This window comes from Stegostoma tigrinum, chromosome 22 (assembly GCF_030684315.1).
Source record: "Stegostoma tigrinum isolate sSteTig4 chromosome 22, sSteTig4.hap1, whole genome shotgun sequence".
Lineage (NCBI taxonomy): Eukaryota > Metazoa > Chordata > Chondrichthyes > Orectolobiformes > Stegostomatidae > Stegostoma > Stegostoma tigrinum.
The window spans coordinates 23,229,324-23,248,910 of NC_081375.1; the positions used below are offsets into that span (position 1 = coordinate 23,229,324).

The 19,587-nt window shown below is 42.2% G+C and overlaps 1 protein-coding gene across 4 annotated transcripts in view; it reads left to right on the forward strand.

Annotated features, from left to right (window-relative positions):
• Positions 1-19,587, forward strand: part of faap100 (FA core complex associated protein 100) — a 69,245-nt gene that overhangs the window by 17,918 nt on the left and 31,740 nt on the right. For 3 of the 4 annotated variants that reach the window (XM_048555390.2, XM_059653698.1, XM_048555389.2), the window contains exons 5-8: positions 163-974; positions 5,074-5,216; positions 5,554-5,670; positions 7,804-7,890. In XM_048555390.2, the coding sequence (XP_048411347.2) occupies positions 163-974; positions 5,074-5,216; positions 5,554-5,670; positions 7,804-7,890 (1,159 nt within the window). Of the gene's footprint in view, positions 1-162; positions 975-5,073; positions 5,217-5,553; positions 5,671-7,803; positions 7,891-10,118; positions 11,250-19,587 lie in introns of those variants that run through there. The other variant, XM_048555388.2, reaches the window with a different exon arrangement.

Genomic DNA, 19,587 nt, shown 5'->3' on the forward strand with positions numbered 1-19,587 from the left:
ACTGCCAACACTTTTGACATTTTAGGAAAACTGGCAGCTTGAAGACAGAGAGTACTGCCACCTGTGGAACTCTGTCCCAGCAAAAACCAGCTACTGCTGGACATGAGAGGATCAGAACAACAATAAAATCAAAATTCACTTGTCATTTTTTTTTGTCCTCAGAATCAAGTCCTTGAAGCGTGTCATGCAGCAAAAAGACAAAGCTTTAAAAGGGCTGAACCAGGACTTCAACATATGCTGTGGATTGCTGTCCAATCAAGAAGATCAGGAGAAAGGAATGGTGCCTTCTGAACAACCAATCAGCTGCTACATCACTGCAAAGTGGAACCGCTTACTGCTACAGGATTCACTAGTTGTTTGCTGCATTTTGGAGAACCTCAGCGATTGGCCATTGGAACACCGATGGTCCCTTTGTGTCAGGGTTATTATCCAGACATCTGCTTTGACCAAAAGCTCAGACAGCACAGCCTTTACTTACAATTTTCCCATCAGTGAGCTCACGCCTGGAAAGAAAATGGAGGTTGCTGTCCCTTTGAATTCTGCGAATGATGACTTTATGGCATTTCCTGTGTCAGTTCACTGCTTTCTCCATTATAACTTGAACAGTATTTTGACAGGAAATGCCAATGAACGCCCCTTCCCTCACAGTTCCATGATTGCTGCTGGCTGTTCTGATAATAATGGAATTTGCTTGCCTGTAAACACTCATGTGATTGATTTGTTAGATTGCCTGCACATTCGCGGAGGAGGAGCAGCTGAAACAGTGCCAGCTCTGAACATCAACCACAAATCTGGCACGTCAGACCCCTTGGCGATATTTCTGCAGTCCTTGATGTGCTTTGAAGCTGACAACTTTAAAGGCAATGAAACGTTTAAAGGCTCTTTCAATGTTCCGGGTAGTGAGAGTACTTTCTCAGCTTCCATCAAGTTGTCCTCTGAACTGGCAAAGGTTGTTCTGAAAGATTTGGGCAAAGGTAGGGAAGTTTAATTTATGAATGATGGACTGAGATCTGAGCTGTAAACATTGTGTGTCCAAGATCCTGTCTACCTGCTTTGATTTCAGTCACACTTACCTGCTGAGTGATAGTGCCATCCTCCTGTACCACGGCAATGGCTGTTCTAAACTTGTGGCCAGGTAGCACTGAGGAAGGACTTGTGTGCACAGAATTTCCCTGGGACACTGTCTGGCCATTGTCAGTGTCTCCTTCAAAGACTCAGCTAAGCTTGGTCATTCCCACAAAACAATGCAGCGTACTAACCCACTGAAATGTTGGGAGGCTTTCTGAGATCAATTTTGGCTATGTGACAGTGCGAAATGTGCAATGACAAATTGTCAGCATGTTCTGACTTCAGTGGAAATAGAAAAATAGGCAAAGTGTTAGAATAGCTAATGATTTAATCAAAATCTTACCCATTACCCTGCATTGGTTTGCTGTGTTCTGCATCAGTTTTTTTTTTCACCCGAGGTTGATTACACATTTAGGGATCTTGGGGATCTCACTATTGATGTATTGGCAGCCAATTCAATGGGCATCCAGCCTCTGAACAGAGACAGTAAGAACTGTCAATGCTGGAGTCAGAATTAACATCGCGTGGAGCTGGATGAACACAACAGGCCAGGAAACATCAGAGGAGCAGGAAAGCTGAAGTTTCTGAAGAAGGGCCCTGGCCCGAAACATCAGCTTTCCTGCTCCTCTGATGCTGCCTGGCCTGCTGTGTTCCTCCAGCTCCACGTGATGTTATCCCAGGATATGAACTATTGGCATTTCCTCCAGGTCAGAAATGAACTCTTGTTTCAGTAGAGGTTCTATATATAAAATAGACAGTGGGGAGTGGTGGACAGTACAGTGCATTGGTGCTGTTGCAGTTTCAGAGCAACTCACTGGCACCTGCAGCATTCTGGGCCTCAAAAAATTCAGAACTAAATAGCTTGCAGCCTTCTTGGAACTGCTGTGTGTCCTTCCTGGCAGTCTTCTGTATGGAATTTTCTAGAACTCTGTCTGGCTGAAGCATAATATTTTTTAAAAAAACCATGAGTGTTTTGACTAACTTCAGCCCATAACAGATGCTGCAGCTGATTTTATCATTGAAAGGTTTTTCTTTTGAGGGGCTGTTTTGTCACTAGGGTTTCATATGGCCCACTTAAAGTGGAAAAACAAGCTGCAGGGCCATCTCAAATTTTGGCTTTCCGCATTCAGTTGTGGCTGAAGAGCACGCAAAGCTGCCAGCTCTGGTTGGATGTATTCCTGGAGGTTTATCACATGACCGTCTTGTGTCACCAGCCCACCCAGTCAAACAGCCTGTTTTTCCATCTCCAATACTTTTGAAACTTAATGTTTAACAAATATAGGGGGAGAAAATATACACTTTTCTCTTAGTTTACACTCAGAAAGAACACTCGGGTAATTAATCCTTTTAATTCCAGGACAATTAAGCAGAACTCATGGCCCAAAGGAATATTTGAGTGTTATAAAACCAGGGTAAAGTTTTAAAAAAAACTAAAAGTAAAGCCATAGAGGTCATGATTTTAGTCAATTTCATGTGAAAACCAGTGGCTTAAGTATAGAACATAGAACAGTACAGCACAGAACAGGCCCTTCAGCCCACGATGTTGTGCCGACCATTGATCCACATGTATGCACCCTCAAATTTCTGTGACCATATGCATGTCCAGCAGTCTCTTAAATGACCCCAATGACCTTGCTTCCACAACTGCTGCTGGCAACGCATTCCATGCTCTCACAACTCTCTGTGTAAAGAACCCGCCTCTGACATCCCCTCTATACTTTCCTCCAACTAGCTTAAAACTATGACCCCTCGTGTTAGCCATTTCTGCCCTGGGAAATAGTCTCTGGCTATCAACTCTATCTATGCCTCTCATTATCTTGTATACCTCAATTAGGTCACCTCTCCTCCTCCTTTTCTCCAATGAAAAGAGTCCGAGCTCAGTCAACCTCTCTTCATAAGATAAGCCCTCCAGTCCAGGCAGCATCCTGGTAAACCTCCTCTGAACCCTCTCCAAAGCATCCACATCTTTCCTACAATAGGGCGACCAGAACTGGACGCAGTATTCCATGTGCGGTCTAACCAAAGTTTTATAGAGCTGCAACAAGATCTCACGACTCTTAAACTCAATCCCCCTGTTAATGAAAGCCAAAACACCATATGCTTTCTTAACAACCCTGTCCACTTGGGTGGCCGTTTTAAGGGATCTATGTATGTTTCCTGTTTAATGGTACCAATGCTTTAAATTAGCCTAGTGTAGGTTAGTCGAGTTTAGGGTATCTTTACCTCTTCTGGGCCACAGTTTTCTTGAAACTGAGGTGTTTGGTAGGCTTTGAGCAACTTATACTTAGTGTCACTGATAAAGCACTGCTTGTTGAGCATAGGGCTATCTGTGGCATTGCTTGCACAGATGAATTCTTTGGGGAAAGTATCTCATTTGTTCTGCCTTAATAAATGTGGTGAAGATGGTGTCTAATCGAAGTGTTTGCTTGTCTTCTTGACATTTATGGCCTTGATTCGGGGAAAGGGTGGCTTGTTTGGTCGGATGGGTTTGTTAACAGTTTGATTCGGAAGACACTGTTTGGCAGAGACAGGCCTTTTTCTATCTTAAGACCAGCTAATTTCTTACTGTTTAGTATGTGATGCCATATCTTCCTCCCACTAATATTGCCAAATGGAATTTGAAAATAAATTGATTTCAGGAAGTGGGACAGTGCATTGTGTCACGGTGTTTATATAAGTAAAAAACTTGCAAGATCAAGCAAATGAGACAGAGATCATCAGTCTCCATTTGGCATAAAATGTGCTTGATGCTGATCCCAATTTTTATTGACAGACAGAGACTGCACTGTTTCTAAGTCCTGCAGCTCTAATTCTGCCAATGGATTTACCCAAGGTTAATGTTCAACACTTTATTGTTCCAGTGTTGAAATTGTTGCTAAGTGAGGCAATGAACTAAAGGCATCTAGAAGCAGATTTAGTGGACTGAAATATTACTGACCCCCTTGTCCATTCAATCTCAGACTGGTATTACTGCAGGTACTAGTTTAAAATGGAGGACTGGTCCAAATCAAGAGAGGTTCCATTGTTCTGAAAACACTTGGTTCTCTGCCAGTAGCTAGATGATTAGTCTGGATTGGAAAATTTGGGTTATGTGGGAGGATTGGAAAGCTTGGGGTTATTTTCCTTTTGCAACAGAGGACTCCGACTGTAGATCTGATTTAAAACAACATAGTGTCTCATTAGAGTGGATAGGGAAACCCTGTACTCTTTAGTTGAGATGACCAGACCAAGGGCCATAGACTTAGTACAAGAGGTGGCAGATTTTTTGCTGCGATTTGAAGGAACTGTTTTCACCCAGATGGTGGTAGGAAACTGGAAGTTGCTACATGGAAAGGGTTAGAGGCAGAAGCTTTCATCATATTTAAAAGATACATGCAATTGCTCAGAATTGCTGTTAACCTACAAAGCTGGGAAATAGGATTATGCTGAATGGTTAGAGATCATGGGAACTGCAGATGCTGGAGAATCCGAGATAACAAAGTGTGGAGCTGAAAGGTCTAGGCCCGAAACGTCAGCTTTTGTGCTCCTCAGATGCTGCTTGGCCTGCTGTGTTCATCCAGCCTCACACTTTATTATGTTGAATGGTTACTTGTTCACCAGTGTGGACACGATGGGCTGAATGGTTTTTGACATCCCTGTCGTTATTCATGGTGAACTGCGCTACTATTTTCAAAATTAAGTTACTTCAGCGTGCCCCTCTCTGATTTCTTGGGGATTGCTCCAGAACAATTAATTTTGGGTTTTAGGTTCATTACTTTTTTCTACAGATTCCACTGGTGAGACCACAACAGCGACATAACTCAATTATCTCTAAGCAAGTGAAAAATTGATTTTATTCTAAAACTGCAACAAAATTTGATCTAATCTATCGTATTACTACAGTGGAATCAGTTAATGAATTGCAAGGGGTTTCCAGTTATTCTCCTTTATCTTTAATTGAGTGTCCTTTCTGTGACTGACTTACAGCACATTTCCACTGAATTGATATTTTCCCTTTCCCCTCAGGAGATGCTGCGGTGAATGGATCTGATATCCTTCAGTGGCTGTTCTCTGGCAATCCTGAGGTGGTACCAGTAGGAACACAGCCTCTACCAATGGTGCACTGTACTGCACCAGACGGCAGCAGTGTCCAGATACTGTCAAAGCAGGTGAACGGTTAATGCGTGGTCTGTCAGAGGCTGTCAATTGGTTACTGTTGCGTTTATGAATCCTGCCCGCTGTTTTAAAGACTTGTACAGGGATGGTGAGAAACAAGAATTTTCAAGAGCAGGAGTGATGTTTGCTGAAGCGGGGAGGGGGTTGGACTTTTAATCCTTAGTATTAAGTTATAAAGAGTTTGAGACATTGCTTATTTCCTTTGATTGTGGTATTTAATTCAAAATTATTATATCTGACTTTTAGGCAGCATTTAGATGGCATGAATCTTAATAGATTTACCCAGGCTGTCCAGCAGCACTGAGTCTGTTGTTACCCCTTTCCCTACAGGTTGCTGTTGCCGATTTCTCTGTTGATGGATCACTCAGTGTTATGGAAATTGTGATGGAATGTTCTTCGCTAACCATGCTTTGTTTCTTGCATCAGGCAATTACACGGCGTGTCCAGGTAGGATATTGATTCTGTCCTCACTGGTCTACATTAAAAGAAACTTTGACCATCCACTTGGTCACCCAGACTGAACCCCAAATGGGTCCTGTATGGTATGCCTCAGTGAAACATTGATAGAGCTTGATCAGGTCTCCGAAAATTAAAGTCAAAAAATTTGGTGACAAAGCGGAATCAATGATTGCGTTTTGAAAGACACAGACAGCACATTCCTTTTGTTAAAGGCATATGTTCTTTAATTCTTACCAACGTAAAGATATTTAAAACAAGGTTCTCTCTTTGCAGGTTGCATCCCCAGTAAAAAGAGGCCATTTGGCCTATTGTTTATGCGCTGGCACTTGATCTGGTATCCCTTTTCTAGTGATTGGTGAAACACTTCCGTCGTGTACTTTCTCCTTATTTTCATTGGGGTAGAGCTTTTCAGGAGAGCCGTTAGAGGGAGCTGATAAAACCAGTTTAGGTTTGAAGAATTTTCTGAAAAAGGGTCCAACCCGAAACGTCAGCTTTCCAGCCACTCCGATGCTGCCTGGCCTGCTGTGTTCCTCCAGCTTCACACTGTATTATCTAGTTCTGAACTCAGTCATGTTTCTGTCCAGTCATCAATGTCTTGCTCATCCCACAGCTGATGCATGGACCAATCATGGCACTGCATTAAATGGCTTTACTGGTGATTAAATCTGCAATGAGGGAATGTTGTGTTTAGAATATTTATGCTGATAAGAAGAAAAAGGAAGTTTTCCTTTAACATCTTGTACCTTTTGATAGATGAGAGGACAGTGTTTCAATTAATAACTGACCCTGTATCTGAATCTCTGCTTTATCTTCTTTGTTCCTCGACTGGTTATGAATAGAATCGATCTGTTACATAAAGGGTGGTGGGAGGAATCAAAGTGCACAAAAGTATCCGGTCTTTTGAAGTCCATCCCTGTAAAAGCCTCACTTTTACATAGAAACAGATACTAGGAGTGGGAGTATGTTATTCAGCCCAGCAAGCCAATTCTGCCAGTATACGTGATTGAGGCAGATGTTCTATCTTAATACCATGCCCTTGTTCTCTCTCCATACCTCTTGATACCTTTAGTATATAGAATCCATTTCTCTCATAAATACATTTAGTGATTGGCTTCCAAAGCCCTTCTGTGGTAGAGAATTCCATAGGTTCATCTGCCTCTGACTGAAGAAATTTCTCTCTACTTCAGTCCAAAATGACCTATCATGTATCCTGAGACAAAGATCATTTTAGTTGGACACCCTGGCTATGGGGAGTATTATCATCCATCTGTCCAGTTCAGTTGGAATTTTACATCTTTCAATGAAATCCCTTCTCATTCTTATAAACTCCAGTTAATACAGGCTCAGTTGACCCTATCAGTCTTCATACAACAGATTGGCTATCCCAGGAATCAGTCTGGTGAACCCTCACTGCACTCCTTGCTTTTTCTTAGGTAAGGAGACCAAAATTGCAGACATTATTCCAAGCGTGGTCTTATCAAGGCCTTGTACAGCTACAGTAAGACTTCCTTGCTCTTGTAGTCAAGCCTCCTGCAATGAAGGCCAACATACCGTTTGCCTTCCTGACTACTTGCTGAACCTACAAACTTACTTTCCATTACACCAGGACACCAGATTTCTTTGTCGATTAGCACTTTCCAATCTGTCACATACTGAGGTGTATAATGCCACATTTATCCATGTCATACAGTATGTGCCATACATTTTCCCACTCACTCAACTTGAGTAAATTGGCCCTAAGTCTCTCTATGTCCCCCTCATCACTCACAATCCCACCTTCACTATAGGTTTTCTTGGTACCTCCTTGGTTGAGAATTGGTTTACCGCTTGGGATTTTAGAGAGGAAGAGGGTCAATTGAGAATGAAAGAATCACAGCACATCCTTGCTAGGGAAAAATGGTCGTTAAAGTAGTGGCATGGACAAATCATTAATTTTTATAGTTAAGTTAATGCTTAGTTGTGGAGTAACTGTTATTTCTCATTCAGTCACTTTACAAGAAGTAATGTAGGGACAGGGTTAAACAATATAACCAGATGTTTGAGGCCTTCATAGCAAACTTGTCATTGTACCAGTCCTCTCAAATTGATTAATTGTACGTGTATTTCTTTTACATTGAACAGATGCTCTTGGAGCAGAGTTCTCCCAGCAGTGACTCACTGCCTGGCTTTCGAGTACAGAGTCTTAGACAGCTGGTACACAATGCAGAGGTAAGGGGAGTGTGAAATAAACTTGAGAACTCTGCTGAGACTTGAGTGAGGAGCTTGACAGATGCAGGAAAGGGAGACTGTGCTATTGATCCTCTATTTGAAAAACACAAACCCCAACATGTATAATCTCCATATATTCCCCTCCCTTCGATCCCTCCCTCATTCTTATAGTCCCTGAAATCTTACAAATTACCTAATAACACAAATGCTGTTCTTTGGAAAAGGCTACATCTTCAAAGTCAAAACCAGGATTATGTTTTAACCTGGATCAGTAACACATCTGAATTGTAAGTGAGTGTTTAATGGATGCTTCCTCAGCAGGGGTAAGTGGGAGAAGGTAAAAATAAACTGATGCATGTCTGATTGGCATGTTTCTGTTACCAAAGGTTGAAATCATTTAGCAAAGAGTCCTGGGGCAGCTCTTGAAAAGGCAGTCATTTATTTTGACAACGTTCTGCTCCTTGCGTATTTTAACACTGCACAATGAGCCACGGTAGCGACAAGCACTTCTGGTGTTACTGGTTTGCTGTAATGCTCTACAACAAGCAGTGTGTGTGTCTGTGTGTGTACATGTTCTAAGACAGGGCTGGTGATGTTAGTTATACCGCTTGACTATGTTTCCCGAGCACCTGGCTAGTCTTCCCAGTTCCCAGCAGGTCCGTGCTGTGTCATTAACATCATTAACCTGTTTGAGCCTGTGTCAGGATTTATGAATGAGCTGTTGTCCCTTTGTTTTCCCGTTGTTGTGCACAGCAATATCTTAGGTCAGCATGATTTTTGCTGCTGAACTGAGGGAATGTTTGTTATAGGGACTGGCACTGACAAAGTTGCCACACAATCAGCAGGGGAAAATTGAGCTTGTCTCAGTGGTTAGCACTGCAGCCTCACAGCACCAGGGACCTGGGTTCGATTCCAGCCTTGGGTGACTGTCTGTGTGGAGTTTGCACATTCTCCCCGTCTGCATGGGTTTCCTCCCGGTGCTCCGGTTTCCTCCCACAGTCCAAAAATGTGCAGGTTAGGTGGATTGGCCGTGTTAAATTTCTCGTAGTGTTCAGGGGTGTGTGGGTTATAGGGGAATGGGTCTGGGTGGGATGCTTCAAGGGGCAGTGTGGACTTGTTGGGCTGAAAGACCTGTTTCCACACTGTAGTTAATCTAATCTAATCTAAATAAAACTAATCCTTTAATAGAATCCCTACAGTGTAGAAGCAAGCCATTTGACCCATCAGGCCCATATCAGCACTCCGAAGAGGCATCCCACCCTGCCCCTATAACCCTGCACTTCTCATGGCTAATCTGCCCAGCCTGCATATCCTTGGGCATTCTGAGCAATTTAGCCTGGCTAATACACCTAGCCTGTTCATGTATGCACTGTGGGAGGAAACCTACACAGACACGGGGAGAACATGTAAACTCCCAGCAGACAGTCACCTCAGGGTGGAATCAAACCTGTGACACTATGAGGCAGCAGTGCTAATCACTGAGACACCATGACACCCTATGAGTTGTTGCTTCAGAAGTTTCAAACTTGTCTGAACAAAAATGTAGTTACAGATTTTGTTACGGAATTGAATCTGCCTTCCAGCAGGGTCTGCAGGCCAAATTTTGCTGAGACTTTTATAAAAATGACCCCGGTATCAGATGTCAACTTTTAAGAAAATGCCTGCTGCAGTAAGGAGTCTTTTAATGGAGAATTTTCCTGGCATCCAAGAGGCCTCTGGTGACAGTAGATGATAGTGCACAAAGTATTTACAGTATATGAAGTTCCAAAGAACTGAAAAATACAGCAGCCTAGCTGGTATGGGACTCCAGTTGCACACAGTGTTAAAGACTGTAAATACCCTGAAGGCAACTAAGGATGGGAATTAACACTGTGCCCACAACCCAAAATAAAGACAATTTTTTTTTAAATTCCTCTAGTCTTGGTGAATTATTTCCATGAACAGAATTCCCATCCCAACAAAAATGCAATAAAGTTTGAAATTCCTAAAGCAACAAATTACAAGATTGCTTTTACTTGGTCAAATTCACTTTTATCCTCAAAGGTGTGTGATCCAGGTGGACAATTCGACCAATTTTCCAAATTTTGGGAACGGATGAGAGGATGCAGCAGCTCAGAGTTCCCTCTTTTGACCGCCCAGAATCACATCCTGAATGGCAGTCCCATTTGTGTTGCAGAAAGCTGGGATTATTCACACTGTAATTTCTTTTGGATTTTGTCTTATTTCAGGGCCTGCTTAAAGAGGTGCAGTCAGTGCGTGACCAGTTGTGTGTTGGAGTGGAAATCAGTACGAATGATACTGCGGCCAAACTCCTGCAGCTGTACAGGCAGCTGAGAAACACCGATTTGGTTATTGTGTAACAACTGGAATTGTGCAACCTACCACAGCCTCCTGATGATGCCAAGCTGGCTTTCCACTTTATGCTTTAACAATTTATAGCTGATGAGAGGGACTTGTGTCAGTTTTAAATTGCTGCCCTGTTGTTCAGTTCATGGCACCAGAGTGACAAAAAAAAACTTGCATTTTTGTAGCTCTTCGCATTCTTAGGCAAGTAGCTACCTGGCCAATTAATTACTTCTAAAGTATAGTCACTTTTTTTTTCGGCACATTTGGCATCCAGTTTGTGCACAACATTGATTTCCATCAACCTGTTTAGGAGGTATAAGCTTAGGGATACGGATTGTCCAGGATGTCGGGAGAGATGCGTGCTGTTTGAACAGTGCAATTGGCGTCTTTTATGTTCACTTAAACAAGCGAATGGGGCTTAAATCTCATGTCTTATTTGAAAGACATCACCTGTGACTGTGTACTACTCCTCAAGACTCCACTGAATTAGCTGCCTAAGTCATGTGCTCCAATCCTGCATTGGCCTTGAATCCCTGATCTTCGACTCTGATGCAAGGCACTCTGTAATCACATACATGTTATAATACCAGTCCTTCTGACAAAGATCTGGGATGGTTTGCATATGCAGAGTCAATGCACTTGAAAACAGTTCACAATAGAAAGCACTTTGTCACATCATTGAAACTTCTCAGTTTTATGAAAGCACAAGGAATGACATTGATGGTTAAAATGAAACCGTGGATCAGTGCAGTTTGGACTCTATGGACTGATCTATTTCTGTGATACTTGTGGTCTCTGGACCATTTGCATGAACCTCATTGTTAAACAAGAGCTTGCAAAACCTGGTATTCTACAATGATAAAATATCTGACCCAACAGTGTGTCTGATAGTGTGGCCACAGACATGTGTCAATTATTGTGGGAAACGTTTTCATCAGAAGGGAGGTACAGAAATGTAATTTGATAGCAAATGCAGTGTTGAAAAACTTGAAATAAACTTGTTTGTCAATAAATGCTGATTGCTGTTGCTGAACAGTTGATGCCTGCACACAGCAAGTCTTAGACCATGTTCAGATTTGGGCTTCTGAGTGCCAAGTAATATTTTGCCCTTGTGGGATGTCAATGCCCATCTAGAACAATAGCCCACTCACCTCCTCTTACTGTTCAACATTTCAAATCAGGTTGTCATGAACCTGGAACCCAACTGAAGCAGCCACATTAATTCTATGGTAGCGAGAGCAGGTTAGAAGCTGAATATTTTGCTAAGAGTGGCTCACATACAGACTCTGTGTGAAAGTTCTCCTCCAGCTACAAGTGAGGATTGTGATGGAACAATCTCCACTTGCCTGGGTGAGTGCAGTAACAGCCACACTGGCCAGGACAAAGTAGCCAGTTCGGTCAGTGTTCCATCACCAGCTCCAACACCTAGTCTCACCAGCAATGATTGCAGTAGGTGCGACTGACAAGATGTTGATTATGCTTACAGGACAAATGCCTCCATTTCTTACACTTCCCACTTGTTGTCTGATTTGCTGTCCAGGTACTGTGATCCTGGAGGTACTTAAAATGGCAGTTTCTGTTTGGATCTATATGAAGTTCTAGCAATGAGTGGACAGGTTTTACAGCCCTCTGGTCAGACTTGAGTGATGCTTCCAGTCGTTTGTGCCAAGAAATGAGACCCATCGATGCACTGTAGCCGTGCAGAAGTTACTCCTTAGTGCCAGGGCTCTAAGAAAGGAGACTGGAACAACATGATATAGAAGCCTCTCTCCAAGTTGAATGAAGATGCTTTACAGAGCTGTACGAGATAGCAAATAGTAAAGAACACACCAGTGTGGAACACATTAAGCTATGAAACCTGAATGACGGGGTACAGGTCTGATTTAGTAAGAGGACAATTTAGGGCTGATAATAATGGAATGGACTTTGAAATACAGGAGAGGGGGAGGCAACATTTCAAAACAAATGTAACAGTGGGAAGACGAGAGGCTTTATAGATTAATTGAATTGAACATCCTTTATTGTCATCTGTAGTAGGAGTACAGTGAGAGATAGTAGGAACTGCTGATACTGGAGTCTGAGATAACAAGGTGTAGAGCTGGAAGAATACAGCAGGCCAAGCAACATCAGAGGAACAGGAAGGCTGATGTTTCGGTTCAGACCGAAATTTCCTGCTCCTCTGATGCCGCCTGGCCTGTGTTCATCCAGTTCTGCACCTTATTACAGGAGTACAGTGAAATGTTTTTACAATGGCTGCCTTTTAATGATGACAACTTAGCTTCAAGTACCTAGATACAAATCTTACAGAGTAAAATTAAGAGGGGCCGAATGGTTTACCGTGCCCGCTAGCATCTTGTGATAAACCAAATCATTTACTTTAATTATAGTGAGAATTTTCAAACACTCCCCTGTCAGAGTTGAATGTATGGGTGAGATTTGACCAAGGTTCTTGCTATCCTGAAGTAACCTGCAATTAGCAGAATCTTGTAGAAATGTAGTTCTTTCCAACTTAGCCTGAGTACAAACTGATTGCAACTTGAAGAATTTTCCTCCTGCCAGAATAATCAAGAGCTGCTACTCCTGAAAGCAATAGTTCTGGACTCAAAGGTGAATTTCTGAAATGCTGGCATCACTGGAAAGTCAAAATTGCATTATTTTGACACTGTGCTTCATGAGATTTCAGTTTTTCTTTATTAATTACTCATTACAGCCTGTGTTTATGCATGAAGAAACATTTTAAGCATTAAATTGTGTCTGACAAACTGTTTGATTCAACTTAATCATGCTGCTGAGAAACAAACAGGGTTTGAGCAACAAGTATTGAAAGATTGAGGATGACAAAAGGAAAAGTGAATAATTGTCTTTTTGACAAAGTAGCTTAAAATGTTGTGAAACACTTGATAAAGGCCCTTGTAATGAAACACAGGAGGTGTCCTGTACCAGCTGGAAATCTGCAATCAGCAGAAAATATTTTCAGTCACAGTGTGTCTTCCTTCTACAATTTCTCCATATACAATTTCACTAACTCTCTCCCCAAGTTCAAGGGCCTCCTGTAACGTGTTTTAGGACTTAATTTCCCTCCAGTTTGCTTTGCTTCCTAAGTGTAATTGATCACTCTTCTACCCTGAGCCACTCTAAGGAATGCCATGCAAATGCAAGTGCAGTTGTTGGCTGACAGTGTTCAAAGGAGACTGACAGAGAGAGAGAGAAATTAATTGCTGCAATGGGATGGCAATTTCTGAGCTGGTTTAGTTGCGACCATCTGAAAGGAAGGGTTCCAGTCAGCAAATTGCTTCATATCTCAAAAGTAAGGTGTACAGTCCATGTTCTTGGATTTGGTGACCTACTGTGAAACCTTAAAAACCAATATGAATGTGTACATAAAGGATTGGGTTTTGTGAATTAATTCTCTTTAAGAGACTTGTAGGTGTAAGCTAGGGGTTCTCTCCTTTCCCAGGTTTATTTGTAACTTGCTCCATTTGTTGTTTATTTTTTCTGTCATTTGGTTCTCCTACACGGTTAAAAAAAATCAAAGTCCATGGAGCACTGGCAAAGTCCTTGGGGGAATTGCTTTTGTGGCCAGCTTTGACCTTTTGGTTCAGCATTACATTTGAGAGTTACTCATTCACCTGATGTACTTGTTAAGATGAAGCAACTAATTAATGTCATGTCATTTTCTGGAAGCAATTTTGTACTTTTGAATTCACTGAACAGGCCTGTTCATTGGTCCACAGCATGCACATAGTATTCTACAGCCTGTTTATTCAGTTGTGGTTAAAATAGAGATCTGACCTGTCCGAATTCCTGACTTGCTCTTTTATATTTTGGTCTTCTTGGGAGATGTCCATATGGTCAGTTCTGTTCAAAGCAGAAAAGCAACTAAATATATTCAACCTTTAAAGAAGTATATGAATGTTTTAGCTCAATAAAGTGTTTTAATGTAATGATTTCTGCTGTTGTTGAACATTACCAGAGATAAATCTTAGATATTGCACTTAATATTTGTTCCTGGGCACAAATCCAAAGCAGCCTGTCCTAAATCAAATGGTGGAAGCAATTGATCATTAGACTAGAATGATGAGGAAATCTGTTATTACATGCTACACTTTTTGGTCGGATAGTAAAGGCAACATTGAGCTCAATCACATCGATCTTTAGGTCCCAGATTCAATTTCTGAGTTATTTATTTCGTTAGACTGCCAGGAAGGATGCTATTATTGGTCTCATTGACTTTGAGCAAGGGGGTGGAAACTTAACAGAAATTCCTGTTCCTGATCACTATCCAGCAATCAGCTGTCAGAAAATATGTGCATTTTTTCAGACATCAAATTAAAACTGGAATAACTTTGGCTGCAACCACCATAATGTGCATATCTATAATACCTTGCTAGAGCGTGGTTGAAGATTCCAACACTGAAGCTGTGGTGGTCGTATTAGGACAGGTATCCGGGTAAAGCAAACAAAGGCACTTCCACTGAAGTGAACCAAAGAGGAGTGGTGGTGGAGGAGAATCTGGTGTGATGAACACTATCAAATGTAAAAAGAGTTAAACAAGGAGTAAGTTGCCGCAGTTGCAATCAAATAAGATATCCGGTGACTTTGACAAGTGTAGCCTTGGTCTTTTGGTTGGCGCTGAGTGCAGGCCGATGGCGTTCAAAGAGTGTGTTTTGGAAGAGAGGCAAACACAACAGGGTGGTGTTGGCATGTACAATAGACCTTGGATAAGAAAGTGGAGGTTAGAAATTGAACAGGAGTTGATGGAAACAAGTATGGTTTAACAAATCTGCCAACACTCACTGTTAAGCCGTTCAAATAAGGAATGGTTCCTTGTTGAGGCAGCAGAGGGCATCCAGTGCCAAAGCAAAATTGTCTCAGTCACCAGCATCTGCATACGATGGAAGAAAGGAGCAGAAAAGCTGCAAGGCTGCTCTAATAAAACTGATGCTTTTAATGCACCACTTGGTGTGATGCTGATGAGCACAGATTTAGGAGACCATGTCAGTGCTGATTCTCAGTCTGTGTTTAATTAGAAGATCACATTTACAGGGAAATAGAAAGGAAATATCTGCTAAGTTGTTAAGAATTTGTATTTAAAATAAGAATTTGAAAACGAAATGCTTTTTGTTTTTAAAAATGCACTTTTTAAAGTCTGTATTGATTATATAACAGGGAACGGTCAATAGCTAGTGTATTCTGCTAGCACAGCAAATTGAATCTCCCCTTTCAACAGATTGGATTGTGATTAACCAGTTTCAGATGACTCCGACATACCATATCACAAACAGATGAATGTGATAGATGGATCCTTTTGAAACCTTGCTGATTTTTTTGCTCTCTCATTGCTACCTGCTGTAATGGCACTGAGTATCAGTAGGTGGTGCTATGCCTTTGTTCAAACATGATCTCTCCCTTTCATAGTTGGTCAGCTTATTAATCAAAACGTGGCCCCTCACTTGAGCCAGCTGTGATTAAGTTTCAGGAAAATGAATGGAATCATGGGGTGTGATCCCAAAAGACCAGTAGTCAAATCCTAGTTTCCCCGGACATAAAATAGACTTTAGCGTGCTCTTTCACAGTTCAATAGGGATCCTGGGCATCAGGTTTGACTGAGTTATTGTGGGGCAGTTTGTGTTATCTCCTATGTAGTTTCTTTCTTGGAGTTTTCTGATCCTGATCAGTCCGACATCTGGGGACCCAGCACCCTCTTGAGAAAGGACTATGTTGCCCTTTTGTGACGCTCGCTCCATTTGGTCCACAAGCATGACCCCAAGCTTCCAGTGGCCTCTCATTTTATTGCTCCCTATCGTTCTTATTTGGACACGTCTGTCCTTGGCCTGCTGCAAAGTTCTAGTGATGCTCAATGTAAATTTCAGGAACAGGATCTCATCTTTCAATTAAGTACTTTAGCATTCCAGACTCAAGGTTGATGTGAACAATTTCAGGCAATAAACTCAATTTCATGCCCCCTCCCCACCATCCAACACACAACTTGATTCATTTCCTTGGCATGCTTTGCTTTGTTTTTGCTTTCAGATAGCAGAACGTTTGATATGTTGCCATACCTTTTTTCTGTCCTGTTCTCAGCCCACCACTATTCTCTTCGGCCCTGTAACATTAACTTGTCTATCTCATTCAACATTTCCAGCCTTGCACTTTGTCACAGACCATTCTTTTGTGCTTGAGCTCCAAAATCTTGTTCAAAATCTTTTGCATCACTAATTTTTTCCAGTTCTGATATAAGTTGTCAGCCAGGGCAATAGAGATGACTTTAAACTAAATACTGGGAGCAAGCAACCACAACGGAGAACATTCCAACTGTATGTCTGACCATGGCCGATCCCCTGGACTGGTTTTGGAGGCAGCCCTTGACTTATTGTTCTAGGAATCCCCTGACTGATGGGTATCTGCATGGATGTTATTAGGGTCCACCTACTTAGGAGTTTGCAACTTGGCTGCTTGCTGGACACACAGCCTGTTTGCTGTGTACGCTACTGGTAAGAGGAGCAGATGAAACTGAGGTCACACATTGCCATATGGAAACATATATACCACCATGACTAAGGACTGCTGACCAGTAAGATAAGTTGCCAGGTTATGTGACTGCATTAATGGGCAGAGATGGCAAGACAGGGATGCTGTATGCAGGAGGGCACTAAGTGAGCAAGTTCTATGAAAGCAAGTGACTAGCTTAGTCCAATGCAACCATGACTCGCTTCCTGTCAATGGGTGCAAAGTCGTTCTGCCACATTCTTTCAATGCAGATCACCAGTGTCCACTGCAATACAAGTCTGTGCTTCCAGAATACCCTGTCATTGTGTCATTGAGGTGCTTTTCAATTCATGAGCTATTCTTCACATGCAAACACCATTTAGCTGCAGATAGCATCACAGCCACAATCGCCCTTGCTTTGATCACTATAGAGATACTATTGAAAAGAGAAAAATCAAACTTCCAGTTAATGGTTGAAAGATGACAAGATTTCACACTTTAAGACTTATAATGAGCACAATTGACTAAACACTATATTAGGGAATAAATTCTTCCAAAATCGGATCAAAAATATTCTTAGGCACTAAAGGTTTACTTGCGACCATTTCCTTTCTTGGTTTGCAAACCTTGAACTTGTCTTTCAAGATGCAACTTTTCCTTGAGACATCTCCTTCTAGCTTTATCTGGGGGTCAGTTAGCAAGACAGCTGCTTTCTGATGGCATTGACAGTAGGGGTTCAATTCACATGCTAGCTGAAGTCACTATGAAGGTAATGTCCATCTTTTTTGGCTTTATATTTATTTTCCTAATTTTTTTTACTCATTTGTGGGATGTGGGGATTCCTGGCCAGCATTTATCGACCGTCCCTAGTTGTCCCTGAGAAGATGGTGGTGAGCTGCCTTGAACAGCTGCAGTCCTCCTGCTGTGGGTTGACCCACAATGCCATTAGGGAGGAAATTCCAGGATTTTGACTCAGCAACAGTGACGAAACAGCGATACATTTCCATGTCAGGATGGTATGTGGCTTGAAGGGGAACTTGAAGGTGTGGTTATCCCATATATCTGCTGCCCCTTGTCCTTGATGCCCCTTGATGGAAGTGTTTTGTGGGTTTGGAAGATGTTGTCTGAGGATCTTTGGTAAATTTCTGCAGTGCATCTTGTAGATAGTACACACTGCTGCTACTGAGCGTCGGTGGTAGAGGAAGTGGATGCTTATGGATGTAGTGCCAATCAAGCGGGCTGCTTTGTCCTGGATGGCATCAAGCTTCGCTAATCTAGGCAAGTGGGAAGTATTCCATCACATTCCTTACTTGTGCCTTGTAGATGGTAGACAGGATTTGGGGAGTCAGGAGGTGAGTTATTTGCCGCAGTATTCCTAGAACATAGAATATTACAGCACAGTACAGGCCCTTCGGCCCTTGATGTTGTGCCGACCTGTCATACCGATCTGAAGTCCATCTAACCTACACTATTCCATGTACGTCCATATGCTTGTCCAATGACGACTTAAATGTACTTAAAGTTGGTGAATCTACTACCGTTGCAGGCAAAGCATTCCATACTCTTACTACTCTCTGAGTAAAGAAACTACTTCTGACATCTGTCCTATATCTTTCACCCCTCAATTTAAAGCTATGCCCCCTCATGCTCGCCGTCACCATCCTAGGAAAAAAGCTCTCCCTTTCCACCCTATCTAACCCTCTGATTATCTTTTATGTCTCAATTAAGTCACCTCTCAACCTTCTTCTCTCTAACGAAAACAGCCTCAAGTCCCTCAGCCTTTCCTCGTAAGACCTTCCCTCCATACCAGGCAACATCCTAGTAAATCTCCTCTGCACCCTTTCCAAAGCTTCCACATCCTTCTTATAATGCGGTGACCAGAACTGTACACAATACTCCAAGTGTGGCCGCACCAGAGTTTTGGACAGCTTCCTAGCTTCTAACATACTCTTGTAGCCACTGTGTTTATGTGGCGTGTCCGGTTGAGTTTCTGGTCAGTGGTAACCCCCAGGATTTTGACGGGGGGGTGGTGGTGGAATTCAGTGATTGTAACACCATTGAATGTCAAGGTGTGGTGTTTAGATTGTCTCTTATTGGTGATGGTCATAGCCTGGCATTTGTGTGGGTCAAATATTACTTGCCGTTTGTCAGCCGAAGCCTGAATATTATCCAGATCTTGTTGCGGTTGAACATGGACTGCTTCAGTATCTGAGGAGTCATGAATGGTGCTTAACATTGATTAATCATCGGTGAACATCCTTACTTCTGATCTTATGATGGAGGGAAAATCATGGATGAAGCAGCTGAAGAAGGTTGTGCCTAGGAGAGTACCCTAAGGAACTCCTACAGAGATGTCCTGGAGCTGAGAGGACTGACCTCCAACAACCATGACCTTCTTCCTATGTGTCACCTTTGACTCCAACCACAGGGGAGTTTGCCCCCTGCTACCCATTGAGTACAGTTTTGCTAGGGCTCCTTGATTTCACACTCGGTCAAATGTAGCCTTGATGTCAAGGGCTGTCATTCTCACCTCCAACTTTTTCTTTCTCTATTAATCATACCAAAGATTGCATCTAGGTACTTTGTACTGAAGATGGCACTGTGTGTTGGCTACATTGTACATTTCACACTGTACTCTTGTTCTTTGCAGCTTCAGTATGTGTGACAATAAACCTAATTCTGAAATTCTAAATTCTAGAGGTCCTGCCTTCTCAACCTTGCCTCATGTCTGAGGCATGGTGACCCTCAGGGTAAACTCACAACAAATCATCTCTTTCGTGTGAGACAGCAGCCCTATGGTCTCTGACTATGGTGATTTTTCTTAACCTATTCATAGCTGGGCAAATCTTCAACCCAAGTGCA